Genomic DNA, 22,005 nt, shown 5'->3' with positions numbered 1-22,005 from the left:
TAATTCATGGTGAGAGAGAATATCTAGACTCTTACTGCCCATGAGCTTCAAATAGAAAGAAAGAAAGAAAGAAAGAAAGAAAGATAGGAGATTGAGGAATATTACAATGGGTGCGGTTTATGCTGGTTCTTGTTAAGATAGAATAACTGACAATGCTCAGTCAGAAATCACAATGTTTTATTTAATTATTATACTCTCTTCCTCAGGAAATGATGTCAGTAGTTCAATTTGGGAATATGATTAGTTACATTATTTAATTTAAATTGCAAATTAAATAGGGAATCCCATGGCTAAATGGTCTCTTTGTGTGTTTTTGGTTGGAAGTATTGGTCAGGAATATTCTATTTATATTTCTCCAGTTTCTGATCTTCTGCTGTTGTGTACCCATACTTGTTTTTTTTTTATCACCTGTTAGACAGGGAAACAGTAGCCTACACCACCACACGCTATAACAGAAATGACAGTACAATTAACAGATTGGAGGCTAAGTAAGCAGAGATGGCAATAAATAAGCAACAATAATAAGAAAAAATACAGACAACACGTGGATTTAAATTTGAGAGACACCCACAATAAATAGAGAAATATTAGCCTATTATAATGAATATATAACGGATAAGTAGGCTATAATTACATCATGGTACTCGGATAGGATCATAGGGCTACAATGGAAAATACTGTTGGCTCCCTCTTCTGGTTTAATCTTGACACTGCAGTTGCGATTCGGTGTGTGTGTGTGTGTGTGTGTGTGTGTGTGTGTGTGTGTGTGTGTGTGTGTGTGTGTGTTGTTGTTGTTGTTGTTTTTAGATCCTCACCGGGAGATATAAACCTGACAGATCATGTTTTCCAGGACGAGTGTCATTACTGGATTTGGTGATGAAGAAGCATCTCCCTTGGCAACCTGAACCTGGCTTACAGATACAATTACAGCATACTATATTACAGTGATTTTTCACTCGGGTAACATTCTGATACTGTTTGGTTTTAGGAGTATTTCGTCCACAAAGTATAGCCTAATCTGTGCCAATGAAATACGACCAGTGCACTGGGCCGGTGGTATGAAATAGATTCTTTCTGCACTCTATAATGGTAGACTATTTCTGATGAAAAAAGAAAAAGCCACATGACACACAGTAGGCTACATGACAACAGCCTACTGAACGTGTCCGTGGAGAAAACATAAGCTTCAGAATGAACTTTTGACTCTAACATATTTTCGTGGAAAATGCAAAGATAGAAAAAGCATTCGTTCTCAAAGTGACAAAAACAAGTTGTTGAATAGGCCTACATACAGTTGGAAACTACATTTCCCCCAGTTGTGTAGTTTCACTGTTGACTACGCAATTTAAAGAAATGCTGCCTTCAGGAAATCGGAAATTTACGACTTAAGCGTGCACCGACGACATAGTGTAGTAAATGACTGGGTAAGTTTTAAGAAATCAAGTAAGACATCAATTATACATCTGATACTTTCTCCACCTGTGTCGCTGAAGCAAAAAGTAGCTACCAAATAACTGTTACAGTGTCCATTTTGCTGTTATCTCCGTCCAAAAGCACTTATATGCCTGATGACATTATGATATTAACATCGTGCGAGCTCGGAAGTAGGAATTTACGAGGAGCACCTGAAGGCAGCATAGCACGAGCTGGTTCCGATCTGCCAAGCAGTGCTCGCGGACGACCTGTGACACCGAGCAGTGACAGCAAACATGTAAGTTCAGCCTTTTCACATCAGTATTTTATCATAACTTTAGGTTTGTTTGGACAGTTTCTAGTGAAAACGTTAGACCGTGTAGTAAACCAAACAACATTACGGTCACAGTTCACTTTCGATTTCTTTTTGTTACTTTTATTCCTTATTACCTCCTCTAAAAGTCTTCAAAATAGGTGAAATCTCATCCTGGGCGAAAGTAATAGTTATCAGAAACAGCATACAGCCTTGTCTAGTCGAGGAAAATTGACTTTTTAATCATAGCTGACTAGGCTACTTGAGTTTTGTTTTTACAGAAACTGAAAGCAATATCGTGGATTAGTCCTGTCAGCGCACAAATGAGATGAAGCCTTAGATAAACATTGGTCTGGATTTCAGACATTACACACATAGGCCCGCTCTCTGCACCTGCTGTCGTCAGTTGAAGCCATTAAATGTTGTTTTGACCATCAGAGAAGCTGCCTTCTTGATTTTATTGTGCTGTGCCTGGTCTAACAGCTCAGCATGGAGAACTCCTCTGAGGTTGTGGTCCTGGACTCCTCAGCAGCCAGTTTCTCCCAGGTCCTTTTCAACGACATCCCTCACTCATACCCACCCGCGGCCTCTGTGACCTGCCACTACACCCTGACTGCAGCCTTCCAGCCCAACACAAGGGACTGGGTGGGCATTTTCAAGGTGAGAATTTAAAGAATATCAACTTTTTATGTCATTTCTGTCTGTCAGAATGAAGTGTGTCAATCTGATTTTTTTGTGTATCTGTCCTTGTACAGGTAGGGTGGAGCACAACAAAAGATTATCATACTTTTGTGTGGGTGGAGCCATCTCTGGATGTGGTTGGGCAAGAGACAGCGAGAAAGCAAGCAGTTTTTCGTGGTAAGACCTAGTTTCCTTTTAACTGCAGCACAGTTATCGCCGGAAATTTTCGGCATGGCTCAGTTTTTCTTTAACACAACAATGCATGTAAAAAATCTCAGTCTGCACTAATCCATTCTCCTCTTGTTGCATTAGACTACTACTTGCCTAAGGATGAAGCTGAGTTCTACCAGTTCTGCTACATCGACAGCAACGGCCAAGTGAGAGGAGCCAGCACCCCTTTCTGTTTCAAAACCCCAGTGGAGCAAAGCATGGAGTGCAGCCTGGAAAATGACCTTCTGGTGATTACAACACAGGTATCAAATGCAATTCAAAAGTCTGAAATCATAAATATGGAGCAAAAGCCAGTGAGTGTGGCCTTAACGGCTCATCAGGGTGATAATGTTGTTTTGTGTAAACAGACCTGAGCACTAATCTGATATGAAAGACTTTGGTGTGGCTATACCCATGATATCAAGTAGCAATAACACACTTTTAAACTTATGTATTGATTTCTAGAGCGCTGTGCAAGACACAAATGTGTATCTCTAATGAAAGCACATCTGGGTTTGACTGACCTCAAAAAGTAAATAGTTTTATATTGACTTTATATGCTTTGTTTAACCTAGGAGCAGGTTGAACAGAGTGTCCGGGAGAAAGCTGAATTGATGAAAGAGTTGGATCAGATGAGAGAGGAAAATGAGAGCATTAAAAGTGCTCTGAAGGACAAACAGCAACAAGTCGACAGCCTGGAGGTCTGCTTGTCCCATTTCACTCCTTCCTAAATGGGCATGACACTTGTATATTTGAGCAAGGCCACAGTTTCCAACATGTTGTGGATGCAATGTCATTATTTTCTACAGGAACAGAATGAACAGAGAGAGCAGGAAAGGAGTGACCTGGTCAAGGAACTGAATCAAATGAAAGAACAAAACGAAGGCTTAATAGGCACCTTAAAGGAACAACAGCAAGAAAATGACCAACTCAAGGTTTGTTCTCTGTCTGTTTTTTTTAATTGTATACCAGAACCAGCATCCTGTCAGAGTGGAAACTTAACTCAGATGTTACATTTTAGGAGGAGGTACTGATCCAATTGGCAAACCGGCTGGAGATACAGCAGCAGAATGCCAGCGAGCAGGAAAACCTCAGCCAGAGCGTGGATTTAGGTGATGAATCATCAAGACAACAGGAGGTAAAGATAAGTGAATGAGTTTACCTCACTGTCAAAAGCTGCGCCACAATCATGAAACATCGGCAATGAGAAAAAATAATCAATTTTTAAAGAGATAAAGTTATCTTCAATTTTCTGATCCCCTGTATCTTTCCTTGTTTGGCACATTTTTGAACATGTGTCGTGTCAGCAATCTCTGACACATGTTCAGGAGAAATACGATCGAGCTGTGATCAAGATCAAACAGCTGAAGGAGGAGCGGGAGGAGCTGAGGGGGAAGATTGACATCCAAAGTGTGGAGATTTCCGAGTGAGTCATGTCTGAACTTATCATGACAAGAGATGATGACCACTTTTACCACTTCTTCTATGACATTTTGTGACCACTAATGCTTTGTCTCTGTGTTTTTCAGGCTCAAACGCAAAACCAGAGATAGAGAACAAGAACTGCTCAAACTAAAAGATACCATTCAGCTCCTAAAGGTATATCTGCTTTGCTGTGCAGAGTGCTATGATAAAAGTAGATAGCGTAGGTAAGATTGTAGCCTATAACTTGTAACAGCGTCTGTCAGCAGGCAGGTTAGTCAAATCTGCTCAAAAATGAAAGGGCACATACTCATAACGTAATTTGACTGCTGATCAGATGTGGTGTTATGATCTGATGGGTGATCCCAGTGGAGATGCAAAGGGTCTGGTGTAGATTCAAATGTCCGCTGCATCCTTCCCAGGTGGACGTTCAGAGCAGCGAGAAGGAGAAGGAGAGGCTCAGTGCCGAGCTGCACAGACTGCACAGCCTCACACACAACCTGGACGAAGTGAAGAGAGAGAACCGGGAGCTGCGCAGGAGCCTCTCAGAGCAGGAGACGCTGCAGAACATTCCAGACGACGACCTGAAGGTGGGAGCGAATTAAAACGAGGCACCGTATCCTCTCACAACAGCGAATTCACTCTTGCCTCGTTAACTATGATGCGTCTCTCCTGTAGGTGCAGACTCTAGTTAGCCAGCTACAGGAGGCTCGGGCCCAGCTGGGGAGCGAGAGGCAGGAGTCCAACACAACAAAGAGACGTGCAGAGCAATTAGAGAGAGAGGTGCTGGAGGTCAGGGAGCAGCTGCAGAACGTCGCCACATCATCTGATAAGACACAACGGAAAAGCGGCAAACTGGAGGTGAACTCAAGCATCTAACAAGATATAGGCCTTGGTTCAGATTTGTGATTTCCTTCTTTATGTTTAACAGCAAACTGTTGAAACACAAAACTGCTGGCTGATACCATTGTTGCCCTTCCTAATTTTTCAGCTACAACTCACAGAGGCTCATGGGATCATTGCAGACAAGGATGGACTCATTGAAGAGCAGGAAAATATAATCATGCTTGAGAAACATGAGAAAGAAGAGCTTGCTAGAGAAAACCAGGTAAATTTACACAAAGGCGGCCCTCTTTATTCGGTCGATTCAAAGGGTCACCTCGTGGTTTTGGGCGCTTGTGTTTGCTTAACTTTATTTATTCTGTCAGAATCTCAAAAGAGATATCGAGGGGCTTCGCAGAGAGTTTGCTGACCTCCAGGCGGCTCCCCCTGCTGACTCACTCCCCGTGCAGCCGTCCACCCCGCCTGGCTCTCCAGCCCACTTCACCGCTCAGGGGCAACAGCAGGACGCACCTCCAGACTCTCATCAGTATGAGGACTTGTATGACGAACTGGGTAAGCTCCAGGCTCCGTTATAAGAACCCATATGGTCTTTTTTTCCCCACCTGTTTATGAAGCAACAATTGACCATAAAACAAGAGTCAACATACTGTATCTTGAATTATTAAGTCTAGATTTGTGTACATGAACAAGTCATTCCCAAAAGATGGCACTTTTTACATTTCCTCCATTGATAATAAATTGGAGGCCTCATTTATCATAACATACTGAACAGAAAATGATTGTTTAGTGTTATTAACTGCTGTGGTTTTTCTTGCAGAAAACGCCCCAGACACAGGAGAAGAGGTTTGTCAAGCCAATCCCTTCAGAGGAAGCAGTATAGAAACACATCACATGTTCATACGATTCCTATCCAAACCATATCCTGTCAGTGAACCAGAGCAGAATATCTATTTTGTGTTTTTGTTGTAAAAGGAGCAGGAAAAATACAACTTTGTAATGTTAACCAGCATAAAGAGAAACTGGTCCCTAGCCAAATAAGTGTACCTGCTGCTATCCGGGCAACCTGAGTGTTCCAGTCATCACATGAACTGATTTAATTTAGAGACATGGCCCTAAGGGCAACTCGGTCAAACAGTCAAGTTATTCCTGTACAAAAATAAACGTAAACACATTAATGAGCTTGAGGAAAACTCCCATCACATGCAGCCACTTGATATTGACGGCACAAGCCAAGAGTGACTCTGCTGCTTACATGTTTGATGCATACTTAAATATAATCCGGTCCCTATTTTGTTACCACTTATGACCCGCCGTCTCTATTTCTGTCCCAGCATTCTTTGATGTGCCGGCATTGCCAGGAGCACTTCCCTGGCATCACCCAAGACGAGCTGGTGCAGCATGAGCAGAGCCACCGAATCTGTCCCTTCTGCACGCTCATCTGCGACGGCATGGAGCAGTCCGTGTTCGAAGATCACGTCTACAGCCACGAGCTGTAAGGGTTTACCTGGCCGTAGGTGTAGTTGAGTATGTTTCAGATGCTTTGGAGAAAAACATGGGACTGCCTGATTAGCTTAGCTTGCAAGTTGTGCAGTCACATTTAAGGATATAGAAGTGTCGATTCAAATAAAGCCAAAGTCCCAAGAACTTCAAATACATGACTTGAAATTATTCACATATAGTTTCGCCACAGGTTTGCAGAGGATGTAATATTGCTCAACCCAGAAAAGTGAGAACAATTCCTATATCGTAATTGAACTGTATTCTAGGTTAAACAAGGAAATAATATTTACATTACATATATATACACGCACTTTACTCTATTTACGCTGTATATTCAGAATATCTAATTTAGAATAAGTCTGCAGTAAAACAATTATATGTGCATTTAAAATACATAAATAATAACTTCACCATGGCTCAGAGGAAATTATGATTTAATGTAACCAAGTCATTGAATTCTAATGATAATTTACTCTGAATTTTCTTTCACCAAGTTCTTGTTGATCTCATTTAAATGCAATGTATAGAATGGGATGACCTGTTGATATCAACTTGATATAATGTGATAACAAATTAATTCATGTCAGCAATCAATTCAAATGATTTATGTAATGCAAATGCTTTTCTCTACAATGTACAGTATGCACTTTACATGGGAATGATGACAAGAAAATAAAATTTAAGTTTCACTGATACACCTCAGCCACTTCTTTCAAAGTTACTTTGAACATAGTAAACTGGAAAATGCAACAGTGACATGTTCTGTAAATGGAAACTTACTTAAACCGCCCATAACCGATGATCACCTCTGAAAACATAACATCTTACACTGAATTTCATAAGTAGTGTAATGGAAAGTGAGCAACACTATATCCTGCTTTCAGTCACTACTTAATAATATAAGTGTGCTCATTGCATACACTTTGTAAGGGAGGACAGCCCACTGAGCAAAGCCTCTTCCCTCTGCGGATCCAGAAAACGATCAGAGAGAGAATTCACTTGCCAACACCAGTGAACCAGCCTGAGTCCGACAAATGAGCCTTTTCCACCAGGCACATTTTGTTTACCAACATTACTCCACACTGTCCATAGTCCAAATTCACCCCGTCTTTCTTAAGGCGTCATCTGATTGGCCTCCTCAGGTGTGACATCACGGGACGTCAGTTCAGAGAAGAGAGCCGGCAGCCAGTACTGCGGTTCTCCGGCGGCTTGAGCATCTAGCCAAGCCAGTCCCTCTTTCAGCAGGTGATCCTGGGAATACGAGACGAGAGCGTGAGGGTGATGTCGAACTTTCATAACGACCTGAAATGAGATGCCGTGCCGACACTTACCAGGACGTGACAAGCCCGCTCTTTCTCCCATTTTAGACTCTCCTTGATCTCACTCACTGTAACGTAGCCCTTCTTCTACAAGTGGACGAAGAAACAAACACTGAAGCAAACAGACTCCACACAGCACCCCAACAGCCATAATGTCTTATAAGTTAACTCATTATTCATCATTTTTTGGACATTTTGATCAAGGCGACATGATCAAAATCTGAATGCATACTGAAAATGGTGCATTAGATAAAACTTGAATAGATTTGGGTAAAAATAAAAAAAGAAGGCCTGTACTGTGTGCCTATGCTTTCTATATTCCACAAATAAAACTTACAGTGACACTAATAAGTGGGAGACTTAGTCAACAAGGGGGATGGTATGCAGGCTAATTGTCGTTTTCTTTTACTTTTCCATTAAACCGACTTAGGAGGTGGTGGTCACTCTGTTTACATAGCGAAGTCTTACCTCGGCCAGCTGCAGGACTACAGTGTGGTCCATGTTGAGCTCTGCTGGGACTGACTGCACCAGGTAAGAGCCGCCAACAGGAATCATCCCAAAACCATTCCCCATGGCTTTCAGTTTCTTTATGGCTCTCACCAAGTCATCTCTGGGAAGCACGCGTTTGTTAAAATTAATAATCGTTTCACATAAACCTGACTCATGGATGATAAATGATTCAAGAAAACTATTCATTTGGATATTGAATACTACATTATGAAGCACTGAATGAGACTCACTGGCTCACATCCTGGGCGTATTTCCCCCTTCCCTTCAATACTCTCTGATGGAGTTCATCCAAAGTAATAAGCCCTGAATGGAGATAAAAGATCAATAGGATGTTGCATTCATTTACAAACTAGTAACAACAACAATTATGGTTTTAACAGCATGCCGTCCTCTAGGATTTGATGCATTACATGGAACTGGGTTCACGTGAATAAGATATTGCCAAAATACCAGAGATGAAGTTGAAATGCAAACAAAGTTGCCTATGATGGCACAAGCAAGGCTATACTACTTGTGTTGTCTTAAATGTGAGGAATTGGAAAAAAAAGATTATAACTGACTTTTTTCAGTTGATATTATGTGATGATATTCTGCTACATGCCATGACCACACCCACAATGATGCAAAATACAAGGATAGAACCTCACCTCCATTCCTGTGTTTCAGGGCAAGACACACTTCAATAATCTGCACACCAAGCTCATAATAGAAGTCACCAACACCGAGCATCTCTGACCAAAACCCTTTGCCAGCTGTGGAAGAAGAGGAAAAAACACTTTAGAAAGTTACATTCTACCTTAAAATACATATAAAGTGTCCAAACATGCTCTGTATCACAGAAGGGACAAGTACTGTGTATTCATAGACAAATGATTCTCACAGGCAAGTGGATCCACTCCGATGGTGGCACACATTTCCTGAAACTGAACCCGGAACTGTGAGTTCTTGCGGATTTCTTGTTTGTGTTTGCTGGCAAATTCCTCCAGGTTTGACTTGAAGGTCTCCAGCTGCTTAGACATCTGACAGGAAAACAGAAAGAACTATGTGTTAGTGTTTATTCAAGAATTTCAATAATGTAGCCTAGGCTTTCACCAATATCCACACACACAGACACACAGACACACAGACACACAGACAGACACACACACACACACACACACACACACACACACACTAACCCACCTGGACAATTTGATCCTCGGCTAGAACAGTTCCTCTTTCCTTGTACTTGGCCTGAATTAAGAAAAAATGTCATGCATGAGATAAGAAAGCGTTTCTCCAAGTTAAATTAACGTGAAAAAAAAAAAAGTGTTTCATGTGTGTGTCATAACTTACCTCTGCAAGCTTCTTTTTGGCAATAGCTCCCGCACCCACACCTCTCCGATGCATCTTGTTGCTGTCTGGTCAAAACTACGTGTGGAATAATTATCTGTCTAATTATCTGTATTTGCAGAATAATATCAGGTATCGTAATGTAGGTAAATGCTACTTACAGGGATATTCCTTGTTAATATCACAGTAGTTCACCAGCTGACGTTACCTATCAATAGCAGCCCGATATTATATTCAGTTCAATCAATTATGAAATGTAGCCACGAGTTTCCAAGTACATTTTTACGAGATTTAATGTAACGCATGTAATCTATTGCAGCTGTTTTTATTTTGACTTTTTTTTTCAGGAACCAGGAAATAAAGTACTTCCTTGATAGTGCGACCAACAACAGATGTGAACACTGCCCCCTGGTGCCTTGGCGAATATAGCAGGCCTATTAAAAAATAGTAATAAAATAAAATAAAGATAAAAAAGAATTAAAACGTATCATATACAGAGATGCAGAAACTACATTAATTCAATTGTATTAAAATACCCATTAAATTAGCCTGCCAAGATTCATGGCAGGTTTGAGATGAACTGTTTTTTGTTGAATTTGGTGTTGATAAAGCCATGGCTTTCCATCCATAACATTTGATGTGTCATTCAAATGTGTTTTTTTATTCTTTCTTTGTATCTGGTGTTATATTGATATCGATGATGGTTGTGGTGAATAATAAGGTGGCTAAACTATGACATTCAGTCAGTTATCACAATAATGCAAACAATCATCAATATGAATAAAAACAATTATATTTTCAGGAAAGGATTCATTTATGTTTGTTTAAGTTTCTTAAAAGATCCTATCTTCATATAAGTTGCATCAGGTTGATACTACATACTATGATTTATATCCCTGCTTAGATATAGCCTATATATATGTGAAGCCATTTCACATATAATGTAAAATGTTACATGTTTTTAGCAACACAAAATACAACGCCACTTATGTCAAGTCATTTCAAGTCATTTTATTTTGCTGTGCAACAATTTATGTCATACAGACAGAAGCTTTGCCACAGGGCAAAATTTCACTACTCTTCTGATCCAAATAGAAAACAAACAACTTCCAAATTTTCAAAACAGCAAGAGGCAGACATCAGCACAGGAGCCATCTTGAGTTGTTTGACTTTCCAAAGCGCCACTGGGCCTTGTTGGAGCCTAATGACAGAGTTACATTGTGAGAAGTGATGGTATTGAACACAGTAAGGCAGATCAGTTTATACAATAATAAACACAGTATCATGAGACAAAGTCATATGAAAGCCATATAAGGGTACTTATGAGGGAAAACACACCTAGACCTTCCTCCTTTGTTGCTCATGCAGAGTGAGCCTCAGGAGGTCGTTGTACTGACGCTCCTCTGGATCTTCTTCCACAGTGTTGGGCCTGTGAGAGCATGACAGCATTAAATTGCTTTTATAGGTGTACTGGTTTTGCTTTTGCCTGAAATATTTGCTAGATTCAGTGACTTACTCGCTTTTTTTCTCCCTTTGGTTGAGCAAGAAATTGACAAAATTTTTCTGCACCATAGAATCCATGATTTTGCTGATGTCACTGGCAATGGTCGACTCAGCATATCTTCTCCCTAGGCGCTGCTCATTGACAGTGAGACTTGACATGCTGACAGAGATAAAACCACATAAGCAACATTGTTCTCCCTGTATTCCCTCAGCAGTGATGGGCTACCAGAGGAAGAAAACTGCCAGCACTATGTTAAATGAACATAGTTTATACAAACTACACCAGCATAAGACAAATGTGCTTATACTTAGCAGCCTACTTATATAATATCAACCATCAGTTTCAGTAGAAGCTAACCTGAGACCAAAACAAGGACAGATGGGGTACATCTGCTGCTACAGAAAATATTAAGTAAACTCACTATGGATTATTACTGAAGTTAACAGCTAACAAATAACCTTGGCTTAAAAAATAAGCATTTTAGAGTGTACAAGTGTTTGAGTTATTGATATGTAAAAATGGAGTCATGGCTTTTAGAGATGAAAACATTCAACATATGAAGATTAAACAAATTTAGAGCACATGTCAGCCTTGTGAGACTAACCCTGTGTCCTCAGGTTGGGCCCTGGCCTCAGCATGCAGCACCCCAAACAGGCAGAGGACCACCAGTTCACACAGCACCAGCTTCATGATGGCTTTGATGCAAAAAGACAGAGAACATTACAAATCAGATGAGAGTTGATCTGGGATACAGCCTGCATATCTGTTTTGTCTCATTGGTTAGCATAAGTCTGTGATCACTGGGTGAAGTCATTTTGGGAAAATCATGATCTCACAACAGTACAATATGAGTACAACATGCTAAAACAGTACATAGCAGAGACAAGAACAAATACATGAAACTTTTTTTGCCTTACCTTTAAAATGGAGATGTGTGCAGTGAGATTTACTTGAGCTACTTAACCTGGTGAGTTGCCTTGAGAGTTGAGACGCTGGCCTTTTATACAGTTTCTCAGATGTAATTTGTGTCATAGCAGGAAAATTAGCAAGAAAAACATTTTAGTTCCACCACATTAAAGCATTAATGAGACACGAGCAGGCACAGGTGACTACTGATAAGCAGCACTGTAATAAATGTGGTGAATTCAAGGTTATTTTCCCACTCTCTTTAGAAAGACATTTAAGACACTCTATATTGCAGTTAACAACCCAAAGGAAACATTCATGGACCATTAAACTAATCAACTAACCACTTCGGCAGGAAATGAAAAAAGTAATTGCTTATTGATAATACTGAAAGATAAAGGGGAAAGTGTAAACTCTTTAATAACAGGATGTCTGTTTGAAGGTTCTTATGGCAAGAGATTTCCTACTGGAAAATAAGATCTGGCCTTCAGAGCAGAAAAATACAATGCTTCCTGGTCATATGGTGACGTGTGAGTTTGGCGTCTTTTACTGTTCCATAGGAGCGTCACACCAATTTAACATTCCTTAATTGGACAAACAGAGTCTAATATACCACTTATATTTTTGTGTGATAGCCTGTAGAGCTCGGGTTCCCCCTACTGCCACCCTTCTGTATGGGAACGTTCAAAACACAAGAAATGGCCATCCAGCAAATTACGCATGCGCAGTTGTCGGCGCTTTAAAACAAGTCTTGAGGAGGGAACATGAAGGCACTTGCAGGTGGGATTGAATAATACCAACGGTAAACTAGAAACATAATTGCATATTCTTTTAAAACAGTGCTATCCCAACTACGATTGTTGTGACGTGGTTGTTACCGTCTTGCTCCGGACGCGCATTTTGTCAGTAAGCTAGCTAGCTAACATTAGCCTGCCTAGCTGTTATTGTTTTTCATGATTTCGCGAGAACCAAAATGGAGGAGATGGCTGCTGCCAGTGTCCTACGCAGCCACTCCCGAGTCCTTGTTTGAAGCTCTGATACAGGAAAGCGAGCTCAGGCGCCTAAATGGGGCTAATTCTTTCCAAACTGCCTAGCTAGTCACCAAGTTAGCGTCTGTGTGTTCTCTCCTGCATTGCTAATTTAGCTTAGCTTGCATTTCAAATCCAGCCAGCAATTCTTTGGAAAAGGATGCCCGGGTTCAGGCGCAGTCTAATGTTAACGTTAGTTTTCTTTGGCTTGTCCAAGTATCAGTAATGTTTGCATATCTTTTGCTCTCAGTTCAGTATGCTTTCAACTAAGCAGCTCACGTTAACACACCAAATGTGTTCTTTGTTTTGCAGGGTAAAAGCTAATAACTTAACACGGGAAGCAGCTGTTAAGTTACACCGCCGAGACGTTGCAGAATGAGAAGTCGTTGTGTTCGCCATGACTCTGAGATCGACGCTGTATCCTAATACGGGATTCAAGCTGAACGCTGACACGATCGACTTTGAGAAAACGCATATTGGGTCCGCTACTGTGAGTCCTATAAGTCTCAAGAGGGAGTCTTGTGACTTTGTTATAGATGTTCAAGACGTACAGGGGGGCGAGATCCCCAGCAAATCAAAGGACTTAGACCAGAATTACACAACAAGCAAAGTTGCCCGCGCTGCCACAGTTGCAGAAGTAGTTCAAGGAGACAATAAAACTGTGGGGATATTGTCCCCTGTCAGACAAATGGGGGGTGAGGGAACCCCAGTGAAAGGTAAACCCCTCTCCATTGACAATATGGATAACCCTCAGATGGTTTTAAACAATAACCCCAAGGATGCTGGTGCTGATGAGAGTGCGAAGGGGGTTGTCCCTGGAGTCCTTGGCTCTGCATCCATTGAACTCAGCTCTGAGGGCAAGTGGAGGAACATCAGGAAAACCCCTGCAAATCCCCACACACAAGCCAACTGCCTCCGGCAGATTCTTCTCCTCCAACTGGACCTCATTGAACAACAGCAGCAACAGCTGCAGTCAAAGGACAAGGAGATCGATGAGCTCAAAGCAGACAAGGAGACGGTATGTAAAAATATTTCTTTTAGCAAGTACTGGTATGTGGTATGGTATTTTATGTGTTGACTTGTTAATAGTAACATTTAATTCATTATGTATTTTGTCACAAAATGTAATTTTTACTCTGCATATTACTAAGTTGTTTGCCATGTCCTCTTCATTTGCAGCTGCTTGCGCGTATTGAGCGCATGGAGCGTCGCCTGCAGCTCACAAGGAAGGACCCGCGCGACAAGCGCCTTTTCCAGCCCTTGGAGCCATGGACCCCTGATAAAGAGGACATGTGGGATCTGGATGTAGTGGAGAGTCCGCAACCAAACTCATCCACGCCACTCCACTTTAGTCGGGGCGGCAAAGGTCAAAAGAGGTAAATAAAATAACGGCAGACACCGTACTGGGCTTTGCTCACATGTTTCATGTGGGGAATCAAACCCCAATAATGAAATGCATGCAGAAAAAAGGGAAATAAGAGCCTGCCACAGTTCATTTACCAACATGTTGTGAAATAATTTGTTTCAGTCAGATATTTTTTTTTCAAAGTCAAAGTCAAAAGATGCAGCATTCAAGACTAAGTTTCTTGTCGTGTAGGTCAACCAAAACCACCATCGACCACTAAATGTTTTGCTTTTCTCACACAGGAAATCTTGTTTTGGAGACTCAAAACTCCAGAAATCACGGGGAAAGAGTTCCAAGCTCAGCCCCCAGAAGTCCGACAGTCAGCCCGGCTCTCCGTATCAAAGGGATCTGCGTAGTAAGGAGACTCCAGAGAAGATGGGGCCTGGGAGGTCGGGGTCAGAAAAGGACCTTTTGCTCCCAACCAAAGAGGAGCCTGAGTTCAATTTTGAGATGGAAGAGCTGCCCTTCATGTCCACCACAGAGATGTACCTCTGTTGCTGGCATCAGCCTCCCCTGTCCCCTCTGCGTGAGACTTCCCCTAAAAAGGAGGAAGATGTGGCCAGTGAGTGGACTCCTCAAGTAGTATATGATATACTGGTTGTTCGTAATGAGTCGCGTTAATCCTGTTAATAATGATGATGAGCTTGAACAGTACTTTACTTTTTATCCATGAGTAATGGCCTTTTTCTCTTTTTTCATCGTTCTTTCAATACTTTCTAGTTCCATCCTGGAGGGAAAACTGTATAGAGCCGTTGGGTGAGACATCCAGTAACATCCCAGAGGTGAGACACGTCAGTATCAACCAAACAACAATTTTACCCCCAGTGTTTGGACAGTTATCCGACAATAGATCCAAAATCACACAACTTTACCGCAGTTATGATTTGTGTGTGTTAACTTGTGTTTTTCTATCAAGGCGCTGGACGACAATGTGTTTTTGAAGCGTCACTTGAAGCTAGAGTTGGATGAGAAGAGGAGGAAAAGGTACACATCACTGACAGCAGTTAATACCTTTGAGCCTTTTGATAAATATTCCCTTGAAGAGTTTTGACCCTTTGTAGCGTAGAGTAATAATTGTTTGTTTAAAAAATAATATATACTTTGACCGTGACCTTTTTATATATACAAGATCAAACTTTGAGGATGAATTATACATGTTGTTTTTTAAATAAGTTTTAAAAAAAATGGAAAAAATAATTGTACACAGTTTGACTATTTGTATCATTTAGTAATCTAAGGATAGGACTGATTGAATGTGTGGAATAACATAGTGCCCAGCCTGTAGTGAAGTCTGTATGCTGCAAATGAATAGTCTTCTGGCACCAAAGAAAACATGTGACCTCTCAGCTGTACTATAGTCTTTGGGAGCTACTTTGATTTTGGTGTTACTCTGACCTTCCTTCTTACTCTCCCTGTCTTTTTCTCTTTTTTAAATTCATCTTCTGTGTTTGCAGATGGGACATTCAGCGAATCAGAGAGCAGCGCATGTTCCAGCGTTTGCAGCAGCGCATGAACAAGAAGAAGGTTATCCCGGATATTGAGCCAGAGCTTTCGTCTTTCTATCCTGACACTGAAGATGGTACATGTGCTTTGTTTAATGCCCAATAGCTGAGTGAAATTTGGTGCAATTCAGTGTCAGTGATTTGATATTTTGTGTGAGTTTTTGTTGTTTTGTTTTAATGAATTACTCAACTTTTTAACTGAATTCTTTTCTCTCTACCAGTTGAATCTATAGTCATCACCCCCTTTCTGCCTGTGGTTGCATTTGGCCGGCCACTACCAAAACTCACACAACAGTAAGTTGGAACAGCATTTGTGTTTTACTTAAATTCTCTGCCCTGTTATGTTTGCTGTGTGGTCAGCTAATGCAGACATGATCCACACAGTTATTACAGTCAACGTTGCATGCATTAAATTCAAAAATTAACTCTAGATTTTGAGCCTTTATATTGACCAGTGAAGTCTTAAAATCACTTCCAAAATGAAACCTGCCCTGCTACCTCTGCATAAACAAGAAAGGCTGAATACTCCGTTTCTAAATTGTTAAATGAAAAATAAAGTAAAATGTGTGAATGGGATCTTCCTCCAGGAATTTTGAGTTGCCTTGGCTGGATGACCGAAGCCGATGCCGCATCGAGGTGCCCAAAAAACACACACCTCACCGGACCTGTCGGAAGTGAAATCCACGTGGCGTTCACGAAGAAGAGATGCCACTCCATGCCCAGATCTGAAATGCTACAGTGTCTTCTCTGGGAAAAGACTGTCAGCAGTTGCTCTCGCTTTCAGTCTGTGGAAGAGTAAATGACCGTCTCTAGTCTCAACCTACAGACCAGCTGATCTCTAGCAGAATGTGGAGAAAGATGGGGATTGAGAGATAGCTGCACCATCAGTTAACCTTGGTAGTTTTGGCCCCATTTATACCTCTGAAAAGGAGACTAAGTCCTTGATGCCACAAGATTACAGTCCCCTTGTTGACAGCTATTGAAGATAAAGCATCTTCCAGTTGTATTTGTTCTAAAAAGAAAATGTACCAACAGTTATATGCATGTCTTGTGACACGTTTCAAATACATTTTGTAGCAGCTGTGCCATCCTAAATTGATTTTATTACATGAATGTGAGTAGTTTGTATCACTTTTTAAAATTAGTACTACATGGTTGCATAGTCAAATGGGCAGGACAAACTGGGGGCTCTAATCTTGAGAGTATTTATTTTAAAAGGTTCTGTTGCCATTCTGACTGAAAAGTAGAGCTTGAAATGTACAGTATGAGCAATATTGCTACAACTAGCTAGTTGCTCTGGATACTCCTACCATACTCATTTTCTCTGCCTAAATGAAAAATGTCTGAATTTGACTGTATCGTGCTGTCTGTGTATTGACTATATTATTTGTTGTGCTCACACAACTTCAAACAAGATTTTATCAGTGTATACTGTGGTGTGATATCAAGAGGTTTGATCCACACTCAGCATGATTTCATATCGAAATTGCGATTCTTGAGCCAATACAAGGTAAGGAAAAACTTGACACAAGGCAACGTACTTTGGTAAGAGATGTTCTGAATTGTCCATACTTTGCTTTATGTAAACAAAGGCTGGGTCAATCTGCAAGGTGGTTAAATTGGCGTGAAACCCTCTGTTCCGTTCTGTTTCCATTGGTTTGGTTTTATATGTGAGTTGCATGGGCTCTCTTGAGCTGTTAAACCTGTTCCAAAAAAGATGGTAGCATGGCATACCTCTGAATGGAGCATTATCTCTGCTCATTGGAATTCAAAAGATGAATAATTATGTTTGAATTTTTGAAAGCATGACTTTTGGCTGCTTTATTCAATGAGCACCGCCGTGTTCGACCTGAACAGCCTTATCTTAAGGTGATCCGAGAATAACAAAGCAAAGTTTTGTTCCTCATTTTTGTGTTTCCAGTCTTTACAATGCTTAAATGCAGTAAATATTAGGCTACTTACGTGTATGCATTGGTCTCTAAGGATGCAATTATCCAACATTCAAGGGAACCAGTTTAGAACATAATAAGCTCTCTAGCTGTAGTTATAGCTGTGTCCACCAGTATGCTCTTTAACAAGCTGCCAGTTATCTTTCCCTCTCTGAGTTACTCTTGTTAAAATGTACAATCGCAGTTTGATTTCTGGCAGTGTTTCGCTTCTTCACTGCGTTTGCTCAACCGTTTTACATATGACGCAATGGCTTCTCTGCCTCTTCAGTACAACTGACAAGCAAATGTGTAGGCAGATTTTGGAAATAAAAAACTGGTCGTCTGTACATAGCTTTCAGAAACAATGTTGTACATAAAGAAAACATGGCTGTTATTTTTTTATTATTTAATGTTGAAGTGTTGAGTACATTCAATATTGTTCTATAATGATTGTATGTTGACAAAATTGACAGTTTTGAAAGTTCAGATTTTTTTGGAATAAAATGATTAACATGTCTATAATATGTAGATTGGTTGTCTAAGATTTTGGTTTGTTAAACTTACTAGGTGTAGTGGCAAACAAAATGTGACTGATGTATGTACAGCAACTCTGCTATAGCTCAAGGTCAGTGACAACAGCAGAATGAATATGGATGAAATGAACTAGATTCGTCTTGGCACATATCCATAGAAAATCTTAAAAACAAGAGAACTGATCTGGAATCATTAGTTGGTTGATAACTGTATAAACTTCATCATTACTAACTGATGATAAACATGGGCCCAGGTTTGCCTTTTTTTCAGAAGACTACCACCTCTAATCATTCAGACAGACAATCAGACTGGTTGTGAAATCTGAAAAAAATGTTTATTGAATAAAGAAAAGCAAAAGTAGGACACAATTTCTCAAAAATATCAACACCACCCTTTATCAACCTTTTGGTAAGAATCCTGCTGATCTCAAAAACGCCACTGATAAAGGGTTGTTACACACCAGGCACCATGCGGTGAGTGCCCTTCCATCGTACATGTACCTCTGGTGAAGATGAGTCGATTGGGGCATAGCTCTCTTTATCCGTCATCCTATTTTCATATTTTTGTAAAATACACTGTCCTATTATTAGTCATTTTACACACAAAAAACAAAGGATGTTCAGATAATCTACTGACACTTTTTGTACACCGTCCATCGTCCTAGACCCTGACAACTGCCCTGATCCTCTACTATGTATTACTGTGTGACAAACTCCCACAAATAATCAAACTAAATCAAAAGCTAACAAAAAGAATACATCAGTAGTAAACCTTAACATGTTTTACCTGATGACATGGATGCCCAAAAACATCAAACTAGCCTGATGTACAAAAAGTGCTGATATTTGTATATGCCAAACATATAAAATATCCACTTATATAATATTGACTTTCATTTTACCTTTGGGTTCATTAAAACATTTTGTAATTAGTGTTAAATAGTGAAAACAACATGCCATTGGGAGTTAGTAGCTATGTACACACTCTGTGCAATAAATTTTCACTTTCAGATAAAAATGCTTCATTTGGCAGTCTTAAATGAGACAAGAATTCACTAGGTCTATGGATGATAATGATCCTTGTAGGTTTGTTGATAAAATACATACTTCACGCATATAATGGAAATACCTCAAACAAAAAGCCGTATACCTTTATAACATAGACAGTTTACTGAAACCACCAGTGTTCTTCCACCCTTTCCTTCCAAAGAAATCTAGATACAGAAATCCAAGTACAACTGTGTCTGTATTAACACCCCAGCCAAAGTGCGCGTATCTTGACAGTTACTATGTTTTCAGTCTCTCCGGAGATTATTCAGCCGCTCCTCCAGATCAGCGTCTGCGTCTGCCAGGGCGGCTTGGGGCTCCGCCTTCTTTCCACCGGCCACCGACAGGCTTCCTCCGGTGGATGGCAGATCTGGAATGAACACAACAGAAACTCAATGGTATGAACATATACGGCACCTTAATAAATGGAATGTATTGGACAAAAGACAAAGTGAATATACTGTACATAGACTTTTCATAACTGTTCTTGAAGCTCTTTTCAAGCACAATACTACATTTTCCTTACTTGACAGTTCGTCGGACAGATTAAGACCCAGCTCATCCAGCACTTGGGATACGATGGCGTCGCTGTACATGAAGCAGAGGCAGAATTAATGACTTATGAAAACAGTTTTACATAAGCACAGACTAAATAGTCCCATAGTCAATAGTCAATCCCCTACCTCTCCTCTTCATCGTCCTCATCACCCATGGCGTCATCTATTGCGTCATTCATCATCTCCTCCTTCATGTCCATGATTTCACTCTGTCGCTCAAACTCCATCATGATCTTCTGAATCTGAGGCATTTTCAGCTGTGTAAATGAAATAAATAGAGTGTGATGCTTTAAACGTTTACCCATTGTTTCTTACCATTTGCAATATGTTTGCTATGACTGTCAAATGCTTTGCTTCACTGATTATGACGACGAGAGCTGACCTGTCTGTTCATGGTGGCCATGGCTTTGGTGACGCCTTTCATCGCCTGTGCCATGCTGTTGTTGGACTTGAGAGTCTGAATCTTGAGACTGACTGCCTGGATGTTGGCTCTCATCATGATGAACTTCTTAACGTAGCGCCTTGTGCGAACCAAGTCCTTGGCCATGATCTTGACAGCATCCTGCAATGATTAACAATAAATACACAAGGCAATTCATCACACCTGTGATTCATCAAAACTATGATTCTCCCTTTATCAACTGCTTTTCTTTCCCTTCCTCTCACCATTTGTCCCTGTTTGGCCATTTTCTTTATGTCGGCAATGATTTTCTTCTCCTGTTGCTCCAGTCTTTGTCGCTCTCTGTCCAGATCTCTCATGGCTCGGTTGAGTGCCCTCTGGTTCTGTCGCAGCATCTCCTCTGGGGTCCTCCTCTTCCCAAACAGGAAATCCATCTTTAAAAAAAAGTCAAAGTCAAAAACTGTCAAACTAAATAGGTACTGTCAAATACACCAAGCCCTTCCGCCATGTTTTTCTTTTTTTTTTTTTATCCTGTCACCAGACAGCCACAAAACCCACAGTAACAGTTCCAATACTAAGTTGTGAACATATTAAAGATTCTCCACTTGGCCATTTCTGTCCATTTAAAACATAATGAACGCAACCGAAACACTGAAAACAATGGAAACTCCCTGCCCTGCTGGTAGTTATGACACATAGCTTTTAGATCAGTCACTATCTAGCACTGCGCTTCAATAAGTAGCGACATTAACCCTGCCAGTAAAGTCGCCTGTTTCTTGTACCATTTGACTCAACTGTTAGCTATGTGACTAGAGGCCTGTTTCAAATGCTGGGCGCACCACCACCTAATCTCTGCTTTTAGCGATGTTTTAGCTCGTTTGTTTTCTTCTGAACACCTCTGAACAGCCTCTCTGGCTACAGCTAGCTAGCCCAAGTTACTAAAATCAGCTGTCAAAAAGTCAATCCTCCCTTGATTTAGTCTCACCGTGTAAGGGACTTGTCGTGAGACGACGGTAATCCAAAAAGTATATAGTGTTTAAGACGTCTTCACTGACTTCAACTCGACAAATTTTAACGATTATTTGTTTTCTTTCACACACTTCCGCATTAAGGTAGCTTCACTTCCAGGAAGTGACGTCAGTTTGTCACACATAAATAGATTTCCGATTTATCACCAGTGTCAAGCCAACCAGAACAAAGATGCATAAAGACAGTCACTGCTTTCAAAATAAAACCCCTATTGACGAACTTCTGGCAACATTTTAACGTTTTAATAACTAATACAAAATACCAACGTGAAAAAAAGATTTGATTTAAATAGTAATATGTAGTAAATTAAATATAGTAAATTAATATATCATTTTTTAAAATGTATTTATTTATTTTTTTCAAAAATGTAATTTCTCTTTAGGAACAATTTTGCCACTGCTATGAGTTAAAATTGACATTTTAGATAGTAGATATCCGTAGTTTTCTGGTATCTCTTTTTTTTTGTTTTAAGTCATTAAATATGAATTGTTTTGTCTTACCCATAAGACACTCCTGCGTACCATGTAACCATAACACAAGATATTCTTTTTAATATCTATTTAACAGCTCGAGTTTCACACCATATATAATGTAATGATTCCACTGACTGCTTTAATACGATT

At 40.4% G+C, this 22,005-nt stretch overlaps 5 protein-coding genes across 6 annotated transcripts; 2 read left to right on the top strand and 3 right to left on the bottom strand.

Moving 5' to 3' along the window:
• Positions 1-1,652: 1,652 nt before the first annotated feature.
• Positions 1,653-7,077, top strand: calcoco2 (calcium binding and coiled-coil domain 2). Its single transcript, XM_078290702.1, has 15 exons — positions 1,653-1,711; positions 2,210-2,386; positions 2,482-2,584; positions 2,720-2,880; positions 3,193-3,318; positions 3,427-3,552; positions 3,639-3,755; positions 3,925-4,043; positions 4,147-4,216; positions 4,462-4,629; positions 4,718-4,900; positions 5,031-5,147; positions 5,248-5,434; positions 5,700-5,725; positions 6,214-7,077. The coding sequence occupies exons 2-15, from the start codon at positions 2,216-2,218 to the stop codon at positions 6,376-6,378; spliced, it is 1,839 nt and encodes a 612-aa protein (XP_078146828.1). The 5' UTR covers positions 1,653-1,711; positions 2,210-2,215; the 3' UTR covers positions 6,379-7,077.
• On the bottom strand, positions 6,973-9,880 carry snf8 (SNF8 subunit of ESCRT-II). Its single transcript, XM_078290703.1, has 9 exons — positions 9,705-9,880; positions 9,547-9,621; positions 9,394-9,444; positions 9,092-9,230; positions 8,859-8,963; positions 8,442-8,514; positions 8,170-8,311; positions 7,714-7,788; positions 6,973-7,633 (listed from the first exon to the last, which is right to left on the bottom strand). Exons 2-9 carry the CDS (start codon positions 9,598-9,600, stop codon positions 7,496-7,498), a joined length of 777 nt encoding a protein of 258 aa, XP_078146829.1. The 5' UTR covers positions 9,601-9,621; positions 9,705-9,880; the 3' UTR covers positions 6,973-7,495.
• A 758-nt stretch (positions 9,881-10,638) lies between these two features.
• gip (gastric inhibitory polypeptide) lies at positions 10,639-12,056 on the bottom strand. The gene is made up of 5 exons (XM_078290611.1): positions 11,965-12,056; positions 11,652-11,742; positions 11,060-11,206; positions 10,882-10,972; positions 10,639-10,744 (listed from the first exon to the last, which is right to left on the bottom strand). The coding sequence occupies exons 2-4, from the start codon at positions 11,735-11,737 to the stop codon at positions 10,882-10,884; spliced, it is 324 nt and encodes a 107-aa protein (XP_078146737.1). The 5' UTR covers positions 11,738-11,742; positions 11,965-12,056; the 3' UTR covers positions 10,639-10,744.
• A 629-nt stretch (positions 12,057-12,685) lies between these two features.
• On the top strand, positions 12,686-19,091 carry msl1b (MSL complex subunit 1b). Of its 2 annotated transcripts, none has more exons than XM_071898518.2 (9): positions 12,686-12,755; positions 13,294-13,999; positions 14,161-14,357; positions 14,629-14,948; positions 15,107-15,168; positions 15,303-15,370; positions 15,841-15,965; positions 16,110-16,182; positions 16,476-19,091. In XM_071898518.2, the coding sequence occupies exons 2-9, from the start codon at positions 13,379-13,381 to the stop codon at positions 16,564-16,566; spliced, it is 1,557 nt and encodes a 518-aa protein (XP_071754619.1). In that variant the 5' UTR covers positions 12,686-12,755; positions 13,294-13,378; the 3' UTR covers positions 16,567-19,091. The 2 variants fall into 2 exon arrangements, with proteins under 2 accessions (XP_071754619.1, XP_078146793.1); XM_078290667.1 differs by having other exon boundaries at positions 12,709-12,733.
• chmp2a (charged multivesicular body protein 2A) lies at positions 18,659-21,484 on the bottom strand. The gene is made up of 6 exons (XM_071898519.1): positions 21,339-21,484; positions 20,620-20,787; positions 20,336-20,515; positions 20,080-20,210; positions 19,923-19,984; positions 18,659-19,766 (listed from the first exon to the last, which is right to left on the bottom strand). The coding sequence occupies exons 2-6, from the start codon at positions 20,785-20,787 to the stop codon at positions 19,645-19,647; spliced, it is 663 nt and encodes a 220-aa protein (XP_071754620.1). The 5' UTR covers positions 21,339-21,484; the 3' UTR covers positions 18,659-19,644.
• Positions 21,485-22,005: the final 521 nt, after the last annotated feature.

Source organism: Centroberyx gerrardi, chromosome 20 (genome assembly GCF_048128805.1).
Source record: "Centroberyx gerrardi isolate f3 chromosome 20, fCenGer3.hap1.cur.20231027, whole genome shotgun sequence".
Lineage (NCBI taxonomy): Eukaryota > Metazoa > Chordata > Actinopteri > Beryciformes > Berycidae > Centroberyx > Centroberyx gerrardi.
Note: the sequence above shows the minus strand (reverse complement) of the source record. Positions and strands in the feature narration are given on the sequence as shown.

Bases quoted from the DNA above. Each gene is read 5' to 3' on its own strand.
- gip (XM_078290611.1), bottom strand. From the start codon at position 11,737: ATGAAGCTGGTGCTGTGTGAACTGGTGGTCCTCTGCCTGTTTGGGGTG. The intron at 11,207-11,651 runs GTTAGTCTCACA...TATCTCTGTCAG, and splicing joins GCCCAACCTGAGGACACAGG to CATGTCAAGTCTCACTGTCA. The intron at 10,973-11,059 runs GTAAGTCACTGA...ATGCTCTCACAG, and splicing joins CAAAGGGAGAAAAAAAGCGA to GCCCAACACTGTGGAAGAAG.
- chmp2a (XM_071898519.1), bottom strand. From the start codon at position 20,787: ATGGATTTCCTGTTTGGGAAGAGGAGGACCCCAGAGGAGATGCTGCGA. The intron at 20,516-20,619 runs GTGAGAGGAAGG...TAATCATTGCAG, and splicing joins TGGCCAAACAGGGACAAATG to GATGCTGTCAAGATCATGGC. The intron at 20,211-20,335 runs GTCAGCTCTCGT...TCATTTACACAG, and splicing joins TGGCCACCATGAACAGACAG to CTGAAAATGCCTCAGATTCA.
- snf8 (XM_078290703.1), bottom strand. From the start codon at position 9,600: ATGCATCGGAGAGGTGTGGGTGCGGGAGCTATTGCCAAAAAGAAGCTT. The intron at 9,445-9,546 runs GTAAGTTATGAC...TTCTTAATTCAG, and splicing joins CCAAAAAGAAGCTTGCAGAG to GCCAAGTACAAGGAAAGAGG. The intron at 8,312-8,441 runs GTGAGTCTCATT...CGTGCTTCCCAG, and splicing joins TACGCCCAGGATGTGAGCCA to AGATGACTTGGTGAGAGCCA.
- msl1b (XM_071898518.2), top strand. From the start codon at position 13,379: ATGACTCTGAGATCGACGCTGTATCCTAATACGGGATTCAAGCTGAAC. The intron at 14,949-15,106 runs GTGAGTGGACTC...AATACTTTCTAG, and splicing joins AAAGGAGGAAGATGTGGCCA to TTCCATCCTGGAGGGAAAAC. The intron at 15,966-16,109 runs GTACATGTGCTT...TCTCTCTACCAG, and splicing joins CTATCCTGACACTGAAGATG to TTGAATCTATAGTCATCACC.
- calcoco2 (XM_078290702.1), top strand. From the start codon at position 2,216: ATGGAGAACTCCTCTGAGGTTGTGGTCCTGGACTCCTCAGCAGCCAGT. The intron at 2,387-2,481 runs GTGAGAATTTAA...GTCCTTGTACAG, and splicing joins ACTGGGTGGGCATTTTCAAG to GTAGGGTGGAGCACAACAAA. The intron at 4,901-5,030 runs GTGAACTCAAGC...CTAATTTTTCAG, and splicing joins GGAAAAGCGGCAAACTGGAG to CTACAACTCACAGAGGCTCA.